This window comes from Marmota marmota, unplaced genomic scaffold (genome assembly GCF_001458135.2).
Source record: "Marmota marmota marmota unplaced genomic scaffold, marMar, whole genome shotgun sequence".
NCBI classification, from domain to species: Eukaryota; Metazoa; Chordata; class Mammalia; order Rodentia; family Sciuridae; genus Marmota; species Marmota marmota.
In genome coordinates, this window is record NW_026000079.1 from 2,976,437 (window position 1) to 2,996,817 (window position 20,381).

The 20,381-nt window shown below is 50.8% G+C and overlaps 1 protein-coding gene across 2 annotated transcripts in view; it reads left to right on the plus strand.

The window, feature by feature from the left end:
• Positions 1-20,381, plus strand: part of Kcnn3 (potassium calcium-activated channel subfamily N member 3) — a 150,927-nt gene that overhangs the window by 79,643 nt on the left and 50,903 nt on the right. For both annotated transcript variants that reach the window (XM_048814767.1, XM_015502815.2), the window contains exon 3: positions 17,699-18,117. In XM_048814767.1, the coding sequence (XP_048670724.1) occupies positions 17,699-18,117 (419 nt within the window). The remainder of the gene's footprint in view (positions 1-17,698; positions 18,118-20,381) is intronic.

A 20,381-nucleotide genomic window follows, 5' to 3' on the forward strand; every position in this document is an offset into this window, starting at 1 on the left:
GTATAAGAGACAGTCGAGGGGGAGGCTCTGGGAAGACAGTGGAGGCCAAAACGGACCTGGCCTCTGCCCTCAGGTTGCTGACAGTCTCTCTAACCAAATTCTTCTTCTTGCTATAGTTGGGGCCTCTTAGGGACCAGTTAAACTGGAATAAGGGATGGTTACAACAAAACATGCAAATTCTCTTTCCTTTTACATAGAAACGTGTCCCCTGGCTATCACCCGTCTAAACTCATCAGCTTGTTATCACCATCCTGGGATTAGACTTGGTGAGGGTGGTTGCAGAAATCCTGCAAAAAATTCTCCATCTTCTGGATGGGGCCGACAAGTCCTGCAGGTTTCCTGTGGAATATTCTGGTTCCTATTGTTACCTACTGTATTTATAGCTTGGGTTCCATAAGGGCCCACTTCCTTCCGTCGCTGGTGAAAGGCTATTTAGTGCAGCCCCAGTCAAAGGGAAGAGGATCTGGCTGGGTTGAAGCTCAGTGGAGAGGGGGATGCAGGGAATTAACCGCCCTGAGGTGCTCAGTGAGTCACCTGACCCTCTGCAGAGGGACACCCATTAGCAGCAGCATGGTCCTTTGTTCCCTTTCAAGATCCCTGATGAGCACCACCCATTTTTACCACAATGGGGACAGGATTCATGCCTCCACCCACTCTCATTCTGAACCCTCCGGGGCTTGGCCTTCCATCCATCCCGAAACAGGTGTCGCCTGCCTCTCTGGCTCGGATTTTCTTTCAATTACATGGTTTCTTTTGCCATTTTTCCTGGCCCAGTAGAAGGGTGCTTTGATGGACAGGATATTGTGGACAGAGGAATGGGAGTCAGCTCTTGGAGTAGGTTTAGCTTTTCCAAGTTCATGCCAACAGAACCCTCAAGAAGATGATGACCCCGTTCGCTTGGCCACAGAGGAACACAACTGTCAGAGACTCCGTGCCCCTTAACCATGGGAGAGGCACGCAGTCACTTTCAAGTTGGACGGTGCCCCAAGTTATTTGTAAAATTAACACCAAGACTCTTTGTTTCCTTCGGAGATTCAAGAATGGGTAAGAGCCACCTATTCTTTTCCAATGGTGGCCGGACTTATTCTCATCCTGCGGGTCTCCTTCCCACTCACAGTTCTCAGTGCTATCATCACTGTTGTTCTTAACCAAACTTGGGATAGTTGTTAATTGCCAGTCCATAAGCATCAAACCTTCTAGAGGCCAGGTGCACACCTGTAATCCCAGTGACTGGAGGCTGAGGCAGGAGGTCCACAAGTTCGAGGCCAGCCTCAGCAACTTATGCAAGGCCCTGTCTCAAAATAAAAAAATAAAAAGGACTGGAGAAGTAGCTCAGTGGTCAAGTGCTCCTGGATCAATCTCTGGTACTGCAAACACAAACAAAAGACAAATCAACTTACTGGAGAGGTGCGCCCACAGCCAGGGGAGGCAGCAGAATCACCCACGTGGCCCCTTGGCCTATTCAGAGTCCTGGGCAGACATCTTTTGAGTCCCTACTGTGTGCCAGACCCAAGAATGGGCCAGATGTGATCCTGGGCAGTGCAGTTCACTTCTTGGAGCCTTAGACTTCTAATATGTAAAATACAGGGAATGGCAACAGCACCTCTGGGTTGTTGGGAAGACTGAAGGGACACAGCACGGAGGTTCACAGCGTGATGTAGTAGATGGGACGGTGCCCCACCCCCAGCACACCCAGGCGTTAATCCCTGGCTATCCGGCTACGGGGACTTTGTAAGATGCGGTTAAGGATTTGGAGATGGGGAGATTATCCTAGATCATCTGAGTGGGTTCTAAGTGTGATCACAAGCATCCTCATCAAGAGGGAGCAGAGGGAGATTTGGCTCTCACGGGGGAAGTGGGTGGATGCGGGAAGCCCGAGTTTGCAGTGGTGGGAGAAAGGCTAGGAGACCAGGACGGCAGGCACCTTCTAGAAGCTGGAAAAGGCAAGGAAACGGATTCTTTCCTAAATCCTCCAGAAGGAGCCACCCTTGCTGACCTTGACTTCAGTTCAGTGAGACTGAGTGGGACACCTGGCCTCCAAAATGACAAGACAACAAATTTGTCCGAAGTTGCTAAATGTGGTAATTTGTTATAGCAGCAACTGGAAACTCATACACACGGGTTTTGGGGTCAGACTGCCTGGGTTGGATCCAGACTAAACCACTCATTAGTTATGTGACCTTAGCTAGTCACCCGACTTCTTTGTGCCTCAGTTTCCGAACTTTAAACTGCAGAACCCACCACATAGCATTGTTAGGAGGAGTAAGGAGTTAATATTTGTAAATCCTCGAGAACAGTCTCTGGAACCTAGAAAGCATTGTACTGGTTAAATAAGTAACTAAAAAGCCCAGGACTGTGCTTGGCTCACAGAGGCTGTGGGAAGATACTGGTCGCCCCAGTGGATGGTGGCTTGGGTCTGCTCAGCAGTCGCTGAAGAAGGCAAGGGAGGGCGTGGTGCCTTTGAAGCACAGATGCTCAAAGGGATGAGCCCTCCGTGACCTGTTGCTCCACAACTGCCTGTCTCAGTGCTTCTTGAAACATTTACAGCTATTACTCCAGGAGCCACCGTCATGCAAATTTGAGAAACTGCATTTCAAAGCAATGCTTCCTTTGGAAATCTCAGGACTTTTAATATGCTAACGAGCCTAGTGAATCTCTAGGAGGCATTTCCCAAACATTGGGCCACTAACCCCCTTTTTATGGTGCTTCTTAAAGACTAGTGTTCTGTAGAACCCCTTCAGATCCAGTCTGCACGCCTCGGGCTGTTGTTGAGGATGCATCTTCAGACGTAGAACAAGTGAAGAGGGAGTATCTAGTGCTTGGTGCCTGACTTCAGAACGATCTAGAAAATATTGCTGCTGCTCTGCGACGGCTGCTGTAATACACACCCCAGATAGGCAGAAGATCCACCCACATCAAGACCCGGGGCACCTAGCGGCCTCCCTTTCTCCCTCCCCTGGTCCAGCCAATATACCATGGACACTTGTGGTGCTTCGGCCGTCCGGTCCAAGCTCCGTCCAGCCCTCCCTTGCTGCCCCTCCTCCAGTTCTCAGGCTTGGGGACATCCCTAGAGGCAGCAATGGTCTGTCAGTGACAGGACAGATGAGGAGAGGTGGTGCTGGCCCTGGAAGCAGGGTCTGGCTCTTTGGGTAGGAAATTCTAGAATCCTGGACATCTAAGGGGTGGCTCACCAGGTGGGGGTGGCCCTGTGGGCTTCCGGCTTCACGAGGTGGGGTGAGACCCGAGGAGGGATCAGGCAGAGCTCTCAAAGGGGGGGGCCCAGAGCAAGGGTGTCTGGGTCCAGGGAGGAAGGAAGCATGTGTGGACACAGACAAGGCAGTGACACAAGACCCCAAATTGCAAACAGTGCTTATCCTTCCTCTGCCCCTTGTCACCGGATTGGTCACCTCCGTGTTTGCATCTGTGCATCTCTGGAGGCACATGGCTCTAAGCTCTTGGCTTGGCAGGATCGTGCACCCCGACTCTGTTGTACCCCGCGATCCTGTGCTCTACCCGGCCTGGAGACCAAATGCACGGTGAGCCTTGGCCAGCAGCAGTCCCTTGGTGACTGTGGCCCTTCCCCAGGGAGTGGGGGGGAACTGTGGAGCGTGCCTGGAGTTATCAATTGTGAGGAGGCCACCTCTTCCCACGCAGGCTGGCCTCTGCCTCGCTGGGCGAGCCCGCAGGCTGCTGACTCGTGTGACTTTCAGAGCCTGCCTTGGAAATGAGTGTGGAGAGGTGGCCTGGAAGTGAGCGCCTTTATTTCATTTTCTGTGCAGGGAACTATTTTTCATGGGGTGGCTTAGTCAGAAGGGGCCATGGAGCTGGTAATGACACTGCCTCAGAGTGGGGAGCTTTTCTAGGGGAGCCCAGCTAGGTACACTTTCCAACAGGGCTTTATTCACAAAATCCTGGGGGTCCCTGGGGAATGGGATGCTCTACATGGAAAATTACAGGGTAGGAAGGGACTCGGGAGATCATTTTCCCTCCAAGAATGGCCATGCTTAAAACATCTCCATTAGGTTCAGCGAGTAGCTTTCCCCAGGATAGTTCTTTTGAAAGATACCTTATTAGGTTTTTAAAATTACAAAAGCAATATAGGCTCATTTTAACACAGAGGTGTGTTCTAATTGTTAAAGGGAAAAAAAAATCAATAGTTCCCCTGTTCCCACCCCCACCTCCCCGAAGGAACCAGTGTTACCCATTTGGATGTTTAGCCAGAGGTAATTAACACACCTTTGTGTATGTGCCTCTACAAAAATATACCAACAGGCATACACATAGAGGGGATTTTTGTTATTATGTACTGTTTTGCTTTTTTTTTTTTTAAAAAAAAAGAGGAATCACACTATACCCATTATACCACAATTTTCTCTTTTTACTTAACATTATAGCATGAGCATTTTCTAAGTCAATTCATATAGATCTGCCTCATTTTCAAAAGCAGCTACATAATGTTCTACAGTACAAGTACCATAATTTATTCAACTGTGTGCCTATCGATCTGTATTCAGGCTGTTTCCAGGACTGGGGATTTAAAAAATTATAAATAAGCAATTATTTTAATGATGTTCTTTGATTTCTTTTTCTATGTTGTGCGTACGTTGCAAAAGACTCTTTTGCCTTGAAAGGGAGAAATGGTAAATCACAAGATGTTTTCCTGAACAGTCACGTGTCAAAGTTTTGATGCTTTGAACCACTTATGCATCCCTTTGGACAACCTGTGTTTCCTGAGTGCTGGGCCTGGCCCTGTGGCCCTGTGATGACGGAGGAGACCCTTCCTTTGCCCTGTGTTAGTGAGGGTGTGGACAAGCCAGTGGACAGACACCCTTTGGTGAAGTGGCTCATATGGGAGCTCAGGAGGGAGTTTTTGGTCAGGGATAGATGATGAATAGATGTGAATGTGGACTTGGGGTTCAAATCCTGTCTCTACCACTTCCTATGTGGCTGTTGGGGAAATCGGTTCCTCTGTAGACTAGGGAAGATAACAGTACGTTTCTTATGGTGCTGTTGTGAGCCCTAAAACAGCCCCAAATAATAGGTCCAAATAATAGACCTATTATTATGCAGTTTTATTAGATGCAGTTGGACAGGAAGAATGAGCCCCAGTGTGCTCCAACACAGTGGGGTGCCTGTAGTTGGCAATATTAGAAATTCTACGAAGATCTAGAAGATAGGATCTCAAAGGCTCCAAACATAAAGAAGGAGAAGTAGTTGGGAATGCTAATCACCCTGATTTGATCAGTACACACTGTAGACATGAATTAAAAATGTCACACTGCACCCCATAAATATGTATCGTTATTGTGTGTTAATTAAAAAAAAAGAAAGTGCTTAGGACCGAGCCAGCAAGTTGGACGCACCAAGAGCCCCCCACCAAGACATCAGGAAAATCCCCCCTGAGGGGGCGACTTTTCAGCTGGTCCCCGAGGATGAGTTTAAGGGAGATTTGGTCATTTATGATGGGGGGACAAACGCTCCGCCCACCACCACCACCTGGCCTTGATCTTGGCTCTTCAGCTCCCTAAGTTGATTGAACTTCCAACAACCCCTTTATTTTTAGTTGCTTGAAACACCTGAGTCAGGGTTGAAAATCTCCCACCTCCCCTGAAACTGGAGGTAGCATGGGGAACATCTGGCCATCCTCCCCCCCGCCGCTACAGGGGACTGGCTCTGTAACAGCAGGGACACATGGACGAGGGAGTCCCCGAGGAAGGCAGCCAGTCCTACCTGTGGGTAGAAGAGGGCCAGCCACGACTGGAAAGGAGGGATGCTCAGTCAGGACCCTCAGGAACAGGAAGGGGCTCTCTGGGGAAGAAGTGTGAAGGAGCAGAGTTTTGTGCAAGAGACGGAAACTCACTCAGGGGCCAGGAGTAACTTGGTTTGGCTGGAATGAGATGCCAGGTGAGGTGGCAGGTGATGCGGATGGAGGGACGGCTGGGACCAGGTGCGGGGTACTTTCTGCCATGTGCAACTAGGAGGTTGGACTTGGCTCTGAGCGCTCTGGGGAGCTAGGGGATGCTCTAGGAGGGGAGGGGAGGGGACGTTTGGTTTGTGTTGGGCACATGCACTCTGGAGCCAGAAGACAGTGGAGTGGGGCGCATGAGGGGATATGGGTGCGGCTTGGGTTATACTCTGTCCTGCTTCAAATAGAAATGAGCACAAACCCCCACCCTGCCCAGGGAGGACACTCAGTGTCTCTCTAGGGGTTTTTGCAGATTCTTAGAAATTTCCGTTTCTCTCTTGGCAATTCCTCTGATGGCAAACCCCTGTTTCTGCTGGATTTTCCATCTCTTAGTGACCCCTTTTGATTCTGGGTCGCTTCCTATTTTGTCTTTGATCCCCAAAGGACTCATGATCAAAGCTTCCCCATTAGCCTGCTTTTCTGGGGTCAGGAGCAAGGAGAGGGGTGATGTTTCAGTGGACGACAAACAAGCTAGCACCCAGTTCTTCAGAGTTCTGTTCTTAGAAGTCAGGAAACTGTCCTGCCTTGTGGGGGTGTCTGCATCAGCTAATTCCATGTGGGCTCCAGCCTCCCTCCTGCCGTGGACCGGCCCAAGGGGCCTCTTGGCCACTTCCTTTCTGATCCTAGAGCGCACAGCCCCGAGCCCTCAATCTCCTGTTCATTTTCAGGGCAGTCAATTAAGACCCCTGTTGTTCTCCTCTGACTGCACCCCAACCTTGCCCAGATGGAATCTCCTTCATTTAGCAAACATGCTTAGGTCTGTAGGTGGGCTCCTCATCGAAGATGGACTCTTCCCTGAGAGGGACTCCACCACCAGATCTCCATAGAGATCTCATCATGGGGGGTGCGGGGGATGAGGAGGCAGGGAACATGATACACAGATATTCTCTCTGTGGAGATGAAAGCAATTGTCTTACTTCCACAGACAGAGACCCATCTCGAGGGCTAACTTCAGCGTGGATTTCCCAGGGTGGTGCAGACACTAGGAACGAACCCCAGCTCATTTTAATTGCATATTGATTCTCTGGTCAGTGACGATTCTTCTAAGAATGACTGTCTGAAGGGTGGGTTTGACTTTTCTTTAGAACAAAACAGAGACCAAACTGGCCGGTCCTCAACAGATTGGGGTCTACTTGCCAGGCCGGCAGGTGAACAGGTGGAAGACTTGGAGTCCCATGGAATCCCCTGCAGGCCCCGGGCCATTGACAGAACCTCCCTGGGCTTTGGTTTTTCATCTGCAAAATGGGCATACCATTACTTCCCTTGGGAGGTTGCAATGAGACTAGCATGTGCCAAATCATGGCCCAGAATCTAGCTTTCAGGTATTTTTGAAGCATGTGGATACTTCTATGGACTGATTGTGTCCCCTCAAATTCCTGTCTCACTGCGCCTGCATCGAAAGATAGGAGCTTTAGGATGCTATGAAGCTTAAATAAGGTCATACGGGTGGGGCACTAGTCCAATAGGACTGTGGCCTTACAAGAGGAAGATTTCCATCTCACACGGTTCCCCACCAGGCTGGCACTCTGATCTCAGGCTTTCAGCCTCCAGCATAGTGAGAAAATAAATTTCAGTTATTTAAGTCACCCAGTCAGTGATATTTTTGTTATAGCAGCCGGAGCAGACTGATACAGACATTCCGTATCTGTGGACAAGTCTGCTGTATCTAGGGATATAGCAAGAACGAGCAGATAAGGCCTCTGTATTCATAGAGTTTACATTCTAGCGGAGGAAACAGATAATAAAAAGGTAAACCATTTAATTTCAGTAAGTGACTCGCACTGGGAAGAGAACAAGTCCGAGAGCCTATCTTCAGACTGTTGTAGCATAGAGTGCATGGCCTGGTCGGGTAGGCCGGTGACCTCCCTGCTGTTCAATATAGCTCCCCCATCACCTCCAGGGTCCCCTTGACCTGGCTCCTCTCCCTTCTTGGCCTCAGCTGGTACCCACCTTGGCCTTCTTCCTTCTCAGACTCTCCAAGTGCCATCCTGCCTTGGGCATTTTCCACGTGTGCCCCTCTACCTATAGTGCATCCCTTTGCAAGGCTCACCACTCACCCCAAGACCCTCTCTCTGGACAGTCCAGCTCTGGCTGCCTGTGCAGGATGGCTCTGCCTGACCCAGGCTTCTCTCATTGTCTTTGCCCTGTCTTATTCTCTTCCCACTGGGAGTCACTTACTGAAATTAAACGGTTTACCTTTTTATTATCTGTTTCCTCCACTAGAATGTAAGCTCTGTGGGAACAGAGGCCGTACCTCCTCGGTCTTGCTGTATCCCTAGAGCTTAGCACAGGACTGTCACGTCGTCAGAACTCAATTCCTACTGATGAATGAATGAGGGAACTGATCAGGGCAAAGCTCACGCCTGTGCACCCAGCGGATCTTGACCTGGACCTCAAGCCCCTTGATTTCCAGCTGTTTCAGTCAGCTTTCCCACTGCTGTGACCAAAAGACCTGACAAGAACAATTAGAGGAGGAAAAGTTTATTTTGGAGAGAGAGAGAGAGAGGAGGAGGAGGAGGCGGAGTGGGGGAGCATGCGCTGTCTCGGCTCAGCAAGGACGAAATAGAAACCCAAAGGCAGACCCAGTGACCCACCTCCTCTAGCACACCCTACCTGCCTTCAGTTACCTATCAGGAGATTAATCCCCTGATTGGGCTCAGGCTCTCATAATCCAATCATCTCACTTCTAAACCTCCTTGCCTTGTCTCACACATGAGCTGTGGGGGATACCTCCTTGCTGAACCATAACACCAGAATTATACCTTACTCCCCAGTACAACCAGAGGAAAAGTGGTCCATCCAATGGTTTTCCAACTAAAGGGTTCTGTGCAGGGGTCTGTAGGCCACTGCAGAGGTCTCTCTGAGCTGGGGGAGGAGGTGAGTGAGTTGGCCATTGGATGTTTCAACTGGAAAGCTGAGTCTGTCTTTCCCCTATTGAACTTATATGAAACCCTCATTAGAAGAAATGGCCCCACAGCTAGGAAAAGAGTGGAAACTACACATTGAATCCAACTCTTGATGTTACAGATGCAGAATCTGGGGTCCAGAGAGGGACAGAGACTTGCCACATAAGATGGGCAGTAGCAGAATATTCTATCCCCAATGGTGCCACCATCAGAAATAGAGGAATTCTTGCCATGTGAATGAAAAATCTTGCTCCCCCCAATGCCATAGCTGTACTTGCATTCTCCAAGAGCTGGGCACAGGAGAAAGGATTCGTGGTCACCCCTGGTCTCTGTTACTCCCACACAGATTACAGATTCAGAAGTCCCCAAGGTTCTCATGCACACAGCCAGAGACCATGGCAAACTCTGCCAGGGGCACGTGGGAGAGCCCTGGCCTGACCACGCCAAAGAGCCACAGGGGGACATTGCATCGGGCCCTGTGCCACCTGCCTCAGTAAGTTAAGTTTGGACAGGGAGGACTTCTTCTTGGATAACACAGAACAGGGCAGCATCACTCACCACCACGCCTACTTCTTTTAAAAAGCCCCCCTTTTTTTCTACCTTGGCTTTTTCTTTTTTCTTATTTTCTGTTCGGTTCTTCCCTCCCTGTCTTCATCTACTTCTGTGGAGCATTTGCTTACTAGAAATTTTATGTTCAGCATAACTGCCAACCCGAAGTTCATTTTATCACTCGCAATCAGCTCCCGTCCTCAGGGAAACCTAATTAGGTATTACAGGACTTTTGATGTTGTTTCCATGGCAACCCCATAGTAATGTTGTATATGCAGAGTATGTGCTCTAGGGAATCTAAATTTATTATCTATAGAGCAGATATTAATAACATATTTTAAGAAAATCTGTTTTCATCTGTGATGTTTTTCCTTTTACTTTTTTTCTGTATACATATATATGTATAGATATCTATATCTGTATATATATATAGGCATATACGGATATAGATATAGAGATACAGAAAAAATATATATTTTTTTTAAATGATGGAGAATTTCCCTGATGTTTTTCTCCCACAGCGAGGGAACAGCAGCGATCACAAAAGCTTTTCCCATTTTCTCTTCTTTAACTTGTAAAAATCCATAGTTGTGCAAGAATGGAAGTTTTTCAGGTTGGTCAGAAAATATCTAAGAAGGGTCTTCCTCCATAGCTGAGAACATTTTATTAAAAGATTTTGTTTTAAAAACAACATAAAAGACCTCAAGCCTTCCAAAATAGCATGGGCGGGGCGAGACGGTCTACTGAACCCCATGAAACAACAGCAAGTTCACGTCCCCTGAAAACAGAACAGAACAGGGAGTCCAGCTGTGCGGCCCCCTCTCAGGGTGCTTGCCGGGACCTGAAGCCCAGCTCTCTCACGGTCACCGGGAGCTGCACAGAATCCTTATCTCCTTGTACATGTTACCAAGTCCTAGGCCAGAGGCCTAACTCTGGGGCCCCCAACAAACCAAATCCATCCTCTCACCCCAAAGACCAAACAGAAAGGTAAGGGTGACCAGCAGGAAAAGAATCAATTTGGCCATTTCGGAAAGGCGAAGCGAGATCCAGCATCTCAGCCCGTCAGCCCGGGATTGGGGAGGGGCTGGGGTACGCGTAACGGGCAGTCCTGGTCACAGGGTGGTCTGGCTGCCATTCTCTCAGTTCTGGTTCTTTAAGGTGAGATCTCTGTCATCATGGAGGTCAGTTTCCACTTGCTGCTCGGACGTTTGTCTACCAGGCCTGTGATCCTGGAAGGAGGCACCTCAAGTTCCAGGAGGTGGTAGCTCCTGCTCAGGGGCAGTCTGGTTGTGAGGTGGTGTGCCTGCCTCCTTCTGCTTCTGGAAAGTTCAGAACAACTGAAGACTTCTGGGTGCCCCTGCAGGACTCCGGCACAGGACGCTGCCCATCTCGCCTCGGTCTGCAGGTGGGAGGAGACAGGTGGGGCGAATCCGGGTCTAATCAACCTGTATTAGCAGTTTCCAGATGAGCACCCCTTAAAGCATGAGCCTATGTGCAGAGCCGAGCAGGCCGCAGGGTTTAAGGTCACGGAGAAGACGGATACAAAGTGGATACTGTGCAGCTTCCTAAGCTTTATCCTGCTTTTAGTTACCCTCAGGGCATCTGCAGGCCTCAATGGAGAGTCTTTGCTTTTAGCAAAAGCAGCTTCTCTAAGTCCCTGTAATACAGGACAACCTGTCCCAGACCCTGTGGCTACTCTATAGTGAACTCCAGAGATTCTGGTTGAACTGGCCTGTCTTAAGGTGACCAGCTTGCCCTTCAGAGCTGGCCTCTGCCGGGAGCTGGCAAGTGGCATGATGCTCTGGGAGAAGCTCTGGAGAGGAACAATCAGCTTGTCCTGGTGAGCAAGAGGGGCTGACGGAAGGGCTAGGCCAGCCTTATAGAAAGAGCCTGCTAGTCCAGGTACAGTGGCCCACGCCTGTAATCCCAGAGGCTCAGGAGGCTGAGGCAGGAGGATCACGAGTTCAAAGCCAGCCTCAGCAACTTCCTTTAGGACCTAAGCAACTCATGACCCTGTCTCTAAGTAAAATACAAAAAAAGGGCTGGGGATGTGACTCAGTGGTTAAGCACCCCTGAGTTCAATCCCTAGTACCTCCCCCAAAAAAGTCTGCTAGGCACCATGTCCCACAGCCAAAACTCACCCTTAAATAACCGAAATCATTTTCTTTGATTCCCTTATGATCATTCAGAGATGAAGTGTCCCACTGACCTTTTGCTGGGTGACCTTTTGACCTTTTCCAGCTAAACCATTTACTCTTCAAATTTCCCAACAAGTTTCACTGTTCCTGCTTCCCCGTAAATTTGATTCTGCCTTTTCCTTAATTCCATCACCAGCATCTACCAGCAAACTTCTTCTCTTCCAGGAAAACTTCGTATGGAAAATAACTAAACAGTTGGTAGAATAACTTTTTTAATGTTTTGAATTATTCCTTGATCTATGAAACGGTGTGACCGTAGGGTAGGGTTGAGGTGAGGGAAGCTGGAGTGACCCCTGACCAGGATCCCCCAGTCACTTTAGAAAGACTGGCCAGCCAATGACGGCTTGACTGAGCTAGGAGACTCAGAAGGGGAAATGCTGGGCGTGGTAGGCGAATTATCCACTTCTGATGCACATGCTAAGTGAAGTGTATGAATTAATTTGGGTACTTGTCAGTCTTATCGGGTAGAAAAGCACCCCCGAATTTAACGTTTCAAACCATAGGATTCTCTGGGGCAGCAACCTAGGAGCAGGTGGTCTAGGCTGGCCTCACCACAGTGTCTCCCAGCTGGGGCTCTCTGCAGGCTGTGGTGACAGCAAGGAGGAGGTCATGTGTCTACAGCAAGCCCCACAGCACTGGCATTTCCCAAACCTCTGCGGCATTACATTTACTAATTTCCTCTTGGCCAGAGTGAGGCACACAGCCAATTTCAGATTCAAGTGGTTGGGAAGGAGACCGTGCCTCTTGCTGGGTGGAGAGATGGAGTGGCAGGTACAGAAGCGAGCTAACAATGGAAGGAATCTGGGGTCATTTTGCAAGCTCCATGTCAGGTGTGTCTGCCTCCAGGTGCTGCCAAAACCCTGTCTATCCCAAGAGGCTTTCCAACATGGGTCCTCCTCTGGATTCTCGAATGCTCAAGAGCCACTCGAGATCGCGAGCTGATTTGTGGACACGTGTTTGACTCATGTCTATGTCTCCACAGCGTCTCATCCGTGTTGGTTCTTCCCGATGGTTAATCAAATTGAGTTGAGAGAATGGAGGTGGTTCTCTTTTTGCTCTAATTACAAACTTCTTAAAAGCAAGTTTGGAATCACTCTGTTGTGTAAAACCTCCCTCCCAAAGCCCTGGGGATTACACTAACACACTGAAAATCCTACAAGCTCTCAGAATCCCCAGTAAAGCAGCAGACGGATTTGGTGTAAGGGGCAAACCCAGGCCAGGTCAGGAGGACACTTGCTCTTAGCTCCGGGCCTCTGAGCTTTCTCCCCTCCAGGGACCCTCGGTGCTCCCCACTGTGCTGGATTCTGTCCACATCACCTTGGAACTTTTCCTGAATCCGTCCAAGGTGAACAGTTAAGCTGTTGTAGAACCAGGGCTGGGTAAGGAGACCAAACCCTAGGAGAGGACCGTCCTTGAATATTGTCCTTGACCCTCTGATCTAGTGCTACGCAAAATCCTGATTCCAGATTAGCTCTAGAACTCTCTTTTTCTCTTCTGGGCAGACTGGACCCAGGGGTGCTCGACCACTGAACCACACCCCCAGTCCTTTTTACTTTTTGAGATGGGTTCTCTCTAAGTTGCTTAGGCCCTTGATAAATTGGTCTTGAACTTTCAATCCTCCTGCCTCAGCCTCCCAGTCCTCTGAGATCACAGGTGTGTGCCACTGTGCCTGGTAGTTCTAGAACTTTCTAAGGTTTGGAGATCGCCTGGGACAGTGCCCTCCATATTGGACCACCCTTGGGAAATTCAACAGTCTCCCTTCCCATGGCTTGAGATGAATTGGCAGGTCTTTTGTTAGTCACAGGCTTAGGAATGAATCTCTGACGGGAATTTCCATTCTGAGTGGCTAACAAGGGCCATAGGCAACTGTCCATACCTATCTTCTACCCGGCCCCCATTCACTAAAACCCAACAGACCACTCACGGTGAGCCAGGCACCATCCCAGGCAGGGAGAGGAGGGGAGATAAGCCAGGCGTGGACCCTGTCCCCAGAGAGCTCCCATGGACAGAGGACACCAGCAAGGTGGGAGGTGCCATCGAGAGTCCACACAAGCCACAGAACTGAGGCTCCTTAGAGAGGGAGGCTCCTAATCTAATCTAATCCATCCCCTCCTTCCTCAGAGGAGGAAACTGAGCCCAAGAGAGGGAAGATTGGTTGTCCAGGGTCACACGGTGATGGGTATTGATTCACCACACAAGCATCCATTGAACCCCTATTACATGTCAAGATCTGGGCTAGGCCAGTACCACAGAGCCTTTGCCGGAACCCCTGATCCTTTGGAGTTCCAGCTGTTACTAGTAGGTCCCAATCCTGGTTACATTTTGGAGTCACCTAGGGAGATTTAAGAAAAAAATCCCAATGCCTGGGCCTCACCCACTCCACCCCTCCCCAGAGATTCAGACCTACTTGATATAAAGTGGGCCTGGATATGGGATTTTTTTTATATATTTATTTTTTTAGTTGTAGTTGGACACAATACCTTTATTCCATTCATTTATTTTTGATGTGGTGCTGAGGATCGAACCCAAGGCCTCGCACATGATAGGCGAGCGCTCTACCGCTGAGCCACAATCCCAGCCCCTGGGTATGGGATTTTTAAAAATGGGATTTCCAAGTGATTCAAATGTACAGACAAGTTGAAAACAATAAGTCTAAGGGGAGAGACAGACAAAACCCTGAAAAAGTCAAACGAATACATGATTGAGATTTGGGCTTTTCAAGGAACGAACAGGGTGCTGGGTGGGGAAGCAGGAGGGCGGTGGCTGTTATCTGTCCTCAATTGAAGGGGAGCAAGGACAGGTTTGGAGAGCCCAGATTCCAGGGGTCAGAAAGTAGAAGGCATTGGGTGTCCTCATATGGGACAGACGTGGGTGTTCTGGAAGATCCACCAAACCTCGCCAACCAGAGGCTTCCAAGGGATGCCTCCCGTCCAGCGCCCTCAGGCAGCCGCCTCAAGGGTCCCTCACTTTTCAGAGTAGTCGGCAAAGCACAATCCCGTTGTTATCTATGTTGAGGGCGCCTAGCACTGATCCCGTGGGGCAGGCAAGGTCAAGGTCACTACCCTGTGATACTGATGGGCAAGCAGGCCGCGCTGAGTCCTGTGACTGGCCTAAGATAACGTGGCTAAAACACGGGTGGGAGCTCACAAGCCTCCAAATCCACTAGACCCCCCTCCCCCACCTGCACCAGGACACCTGAGAGGCCCTGGGACCTGTACCCTCCCACCAAGCAGGGCAGAGCCACTGTCCCCCTATCCTTCAATCAGATGGCATACAGTCCCGTTCCCTATCAAGCAATCAAAGAAATCTGTTACTCATCGCTTCAGTTCCTGCCCAGAGCGAACCCAGTTACTATAGTAACCGGATGGGATTCGTATTACAGGGTGGATGGTTTTAATTTCATATTTGAAGAGTTTGGCCAGACAGTCATGTTGCCATGGCTCGGCCTGTTGGGTGGCAGTTAGGAGCCGGGGGAACCCTTGGAGTGGCCATTAGGTCTTTCTAATTGGTGGGGGATCCTGCGTCTGGGAAAACCCGGGCTCCTCAGCCCTGGGGAAGAAGGAGGGGCATGTCCCTGTAGTGCTGCGCTGTGCGCCTCCCGTTCTGCGATGACAGCTTCCTGTTGAGCCCTGGCCAGGTGCTCCCATTGTGGACGTTACCTCCCCTCCACCATCCTCACCGGGGGTGACCCGGGTCACACAGGCTTTCCCCCACCCTGAATCCCACCCCCACCGTAGATGGAGGGCCTTCAGCACACAGCTGTTGAGTGAAGGAGTCAATGGTCTTTCGTGGTCCCTGAAGTTCACTCACAGGTGACTATGGATCCGTAGGGTCCTGGGCAGGGAGAAGGGACCAGGCTCAGCAAGGAGAGAGACCCACCATCAGCTTGGCCTCCCTCCTGCAGCCTTTACCCGTTGGCCCTGGCTGAGTTGCCTGGAACAAGTGCCCCAGGCAGATACCCAAGCCAAGGTGACCCCTATTGTCACGTCTCGGGACTGGATAGGTTTGCCTTGAATTCATTCAGACATGATGGCGACCCCTTGATGGATCCTGCTTCTTCTTAGAGGCCTCAGGCCTGGACAGCACAGGCTCTCTCCTGGGTCCTGGTGTCTGTGGGCAGGGCAGCGGGTGAGGGGGAAGAGGGGGTACTTGATGACTGACACCAAAACAGAGCAGAAGGCCGGACCCGGTGGCGCACGCCTGTAACCCCAGCGACTCTGCAGGCTGAGGCAGGAGGGTGTCGGTTCAAAGCCACCTCAGCAACTTAGGGAGGCCCTAGGTAACTTAGTGAGACCCTGTCTCAAAGTAGAAACATAAAAAGGGCTGGGGATGTGGCTCAGTGGTTAAGCCCCTGGGTTCAATCCCTGGTTACAAAGCAAACAAACGTAGCAGAAGCTTCCTTGCGCCCAGACCCTTGAAGGAGCAATGGGATGGACAGAGTGAAGAGCCTCTTGTCCCTAATGCCCCTGGGCAGAGTGAAGGGAGGGGAGGGAGGCTTAGCTCAGTCTTTGGCCAATCCGCCACCCCCACCTCCCTCCGTCTCACTGACTCCCCCTGAGGGGAGCCTGTATTTCCAGACTAAATCAGCCGTCTTTCGCCAGCCCTGCCCCAATATTATCTTTTTTAAATTTACTGTGCGTTATAGTTATACATGACAGTGGGACTCAGTGTGACATACTCACATGTACAGTAACTTAATTTGGTGAGGCACAGAGAAGTTCGGTGACTTACACAAGATCACAGAGCACATTAGTGCTAAGATCAGGCAGCCCTCTCCAAAGCCCATGCCAGGAACGCTTCATGGCACACCCGGAGCACAGCACTGCCAGCAGACACTCGCGGGTCCCTGCTCTGAGCGGGGAGCAGGACTCTGTGCCAGCCCTTGTGAGTTCACTCATGCAGGAAACTTCAATTTTGATCTCTGCAGCCTCCTCCAAGCTCTGGGCCTGGTGGGATGTGTTTTTAATAGTCAAGAGCTGTTCTTGCTCCTTGTCACGGAGTGGCCAGTTTGGGGGTCTGGCACCTTCAGACTGGAAGGGACCTGAGAAGTGTATAGCCCAAACCTACCCAACTGTTCTCTCCTCCCAATTCCCTCCCGCAACACAGAACACTCTGCTCACCCCATTGGTGGAGTTCTTGTCCAGACGGCAAGCAATTCTCCCGCGGACACCCTTGGGTGACCTGGGGTTCAGCTCAGTTTGAACAGTACCTACCTGAAGTTAGCATTACACGGCACAGGCTAAGGGCCCAGTCCTGCCATACCACCCCCACTTCAGAGCCCCCCTTGTGGTTCTGACCAATCCGCTCTCAACCAGGGCTCCCATGGTCTCCTCCTTAGATTTGATGAATTTGCTAGAGAAATTTACAGAGCTCAGAGGACACAGTTGCTGGTTTATGACAGAGTATATCGCAGATGAAGAGTCAGAGGGAAGAGATCCAGAGGGCACTGCATGGGGGAAGGGCCCAGAGCTCCAGGCCTTTCTAGGGGGGCCATCTTCCAGCTACTTCCATGGGTTTGCAATAGGAGGCTCTCCGGACCTGTCCTTTGGTTTTTATGGAGATCTCATTGCGCAGGTGGAACTGAATAAGTCACTGGTCACCCATGATCAGTCCAACCTCCAGCCCCGCTCCCTGGGGGGGGGGCAGGATGGGCAGGAAGGCCCCCCCCAGCCACAGTCCTCACATCTGCCTTCAAATGACACTTAACACTTGGGGAATTCCCCCCTTCTTGGTGCCGCGGGTCAGGCCCAGGGCCTCAGGGATGCCAGGCAGGCGCCCTACCTACCACCAAGCCCTTACCCAGCGCCTGGGGTTTCCTTGTTGTGAATGAAGGACTCTCCGGCTTTGTTCTTCCGTGGTGCAGGGGACGGACCTCAGACATGTTAGGAAGGCACTTCACTACGGAGCTCCACCCCTAGTAAATCCCAACATCCCAGGAAACCGTTTCCGGAGGAGGAAAGCGAGGCCCCTGTGGGAGGCCCGAGGTGCCGGCTGACCCGTGCCCGGCAGCCGCCCGCCCCCTGAGCCCTGCTGTGGCGCCCAGTGCTGGCCCCGCCAACTAACCCTGTGTGCTCCCGCAGCTCTTCGTGATCGACAACGGCGCGGACGACTGGCGCATAGCCATGACCTACGAGCGCATCCTCTACATCAGCCTGGAGATGCTGGTGTGCGCCATCCACCCCATCCCCGGCGAGTACAAGTTCTTCTGGACGGCGCGCCTGGCCTTCTCCTACACGCCGTCGCGGGCCGAGGCCGACGTGGACATCATCCTGTCCATCCCCATGTTCCTGCGCCTCTACCTGATCGCGCGCGTCATGCTGCTGCACAGCAAGCTCTTCACGGACGCCTCCTCCCGCAGCATCGGGGCGCTCAACAAGATCAACTTCAACACGCGCTTCGTCATGAAGACGCTCATGACCATCTGCCCCGGCACCGTGCTGCTAGTCTTCAGCATCTCCCTGTGGATCATCGCCGCCTGGACCGTGCGAGTCTGCGAAAGGTACTCCCAGCGTCCTGTCCTCCCCACGGGGCCCTGAGCAGAGCCGCCAGGTAAGGGAGGAGGAGCGGGAGGCCCAGGGTGTGCTCGGAGGAGGACTGCCCAGCCCCTCCCGGGAGCCGGTGGGCCCAGGGGGCGCAGCTGGCCTTCCTGCGCTGGATACCGAAGCCCAGGCACCCAGGTAAGGCGGGGACACCGGAGACTCCTGACTCCCACTCCCTGGGTACACCAATGTGTCAAGACCTCCTGGTCACATTGTTGACCCGTACTGGGTCCCACACTTGGCCACCTGTGTGTCTCTTGAATGATGCCCACCGTAGGAATGCAGCCTGTGAGCTGGTTCTCAACAGCATCCGCCTCAAACCCTCTTCATCACCCAACCCCGCTGGCGCCTGCTCCCCAAGGGTTGGTCCCGGCTCTGCAGGGTCAGCATCGGGTCATCTGTTACCAGGCAGAACCCTGCCTTCCCCCAGAGCTGCTGAGGTGGGGCCAGCTTGGCGGGCACCTTAAAGGTTGAGAAGCACTTCACGGATGGGATAGATTGGGCCGTGATTCAGAGAAGTGGCAGATGGGAGAGAAGGGGGAGGTGGCCTCACGGAGATCCCAGGCTCTGCAACATCATGCCAGTTCCCCAGAGTAGCCACCATCAGGGCTCAAGGTTAGGACCCTTGCTCCCTCCCTTGGCCACCACCTTCAGGCTGACCTCTGTGACTTCTCTCCCTTTCAAGCTGGGCCTGGATATTCTTTTTAATCTGATTGCACATATGGAGTCCAAACCTTGATTAGAAACTTGGACTCTGCCCCTAAGTTGCTGTGAGACAGAGGTCAAGTTACTTAACCTCTCTGAGCTTCAGTTTTCTCATTTGAAAGTGAGGATAAATTGAAATAGAATAAAGATATGTTCACAGGAGAAAAAAAAATGTCATGTCAGAAAGCATCTTCTGTAGTTTACACAAATCCTGGTAGTCTTCCTCCATTCATCAATGTTTTACAATTTTATCGTCAAATCACCTCTGCACGGGGAACCTAGCCGAGATAAAACAAGGCAAAGAAGTGTGGAGAAGAGTTAGCCTTACTGTATCTCACGTGGGTGCTTTGAACCCCATTTCCCACCTATTTTGAGATGTTCTGTTTGTAGATTTCTTTCAGATTTTTTTTGGCCAGTGAGACATAGTCAAATGGAGAGGATATTCTGCTGAGCAGACCGGTCTCTTTAAGGGTGGCAGGTTTAGTCTCTGAAAACCAGTGAAGTGAGAACTTTCTCACAGATAGAGCCCAGGGCCACAGGATACCAGATATTCAGACCCCTGTCCTTGCGTGGGAACTGAAGTCTCAACACGTGCTCCCAGTGGGCTCCACGTTCTGCTGACACTCTTCCTGTAGTGGAGAGACTTACCTTTCTGGGCTTCAACATTCTCAACTGTGAGCAGAGATAATAGTGCCCGCTTTGCAGGACTTATTATTAGAGTCACCCTAGGTGATGTATATGAGCTGTGTATTGTCATACAGTGGTAGTAAAAATTATTAATAGGAATTGCGTAGGTTCCTGCATAACTCTTGGGAATTTCGTGGCTGTTATTTATAATTAGAACAGACCCACGCCATACAGTGGCCTGTACGCGTCCTGTTTTCCTTTCTAGTTGATGGAAGTCAAGTTTTCTACAGCACTCATAACTGAATTAGTGGAGCCCTTTAAGGTGTTTGAAGTCTTCCGTGTTTCCCAATCTCGGCTTGGCATGTATTTCAGATAAGCCAAGAGCTTGAACATGCAACAAATGAGTTTCATTGTTTATTGAAACTGTCACTTTTTTTTTCTTTTTTTTTTACTGGAAAGTAAACATGTTTCAAAGCATGTTTGCAAAACACTCTGTTGCATTTTCCTTGATAGTGAATGGCCCTTCATAGTTTCCAAACTCAGGGTGAATTGAGCCTGGGCCTCCCCAACACCCCGGCCTCTCTCTGCAAACATGACTCACCAGCCCCACCCCAGGACCAAGGCAAAGGCACGGAGAAGCAAAGAACAAAAGCCTGGCACAGTGGCGCACGCCTATAATCCCAGCAACTTGGGAAGGCTGAGGCAGGAGGATCGAAAGCTTGAGGCCAGCCTCTGCAACTTGGTGAGATCCTGTCTCAAAATAAAAAGGGCCAAGAATGTAGCCTCGTAGAACAGCACTCCTGAGTTCAATCCCCAGTATGGGAGAAAAAATAAAACTCTCGAAGAACTAATCCGAATTTATAAAGTCTTCCCTTCTCTTGTGGAAAAACCA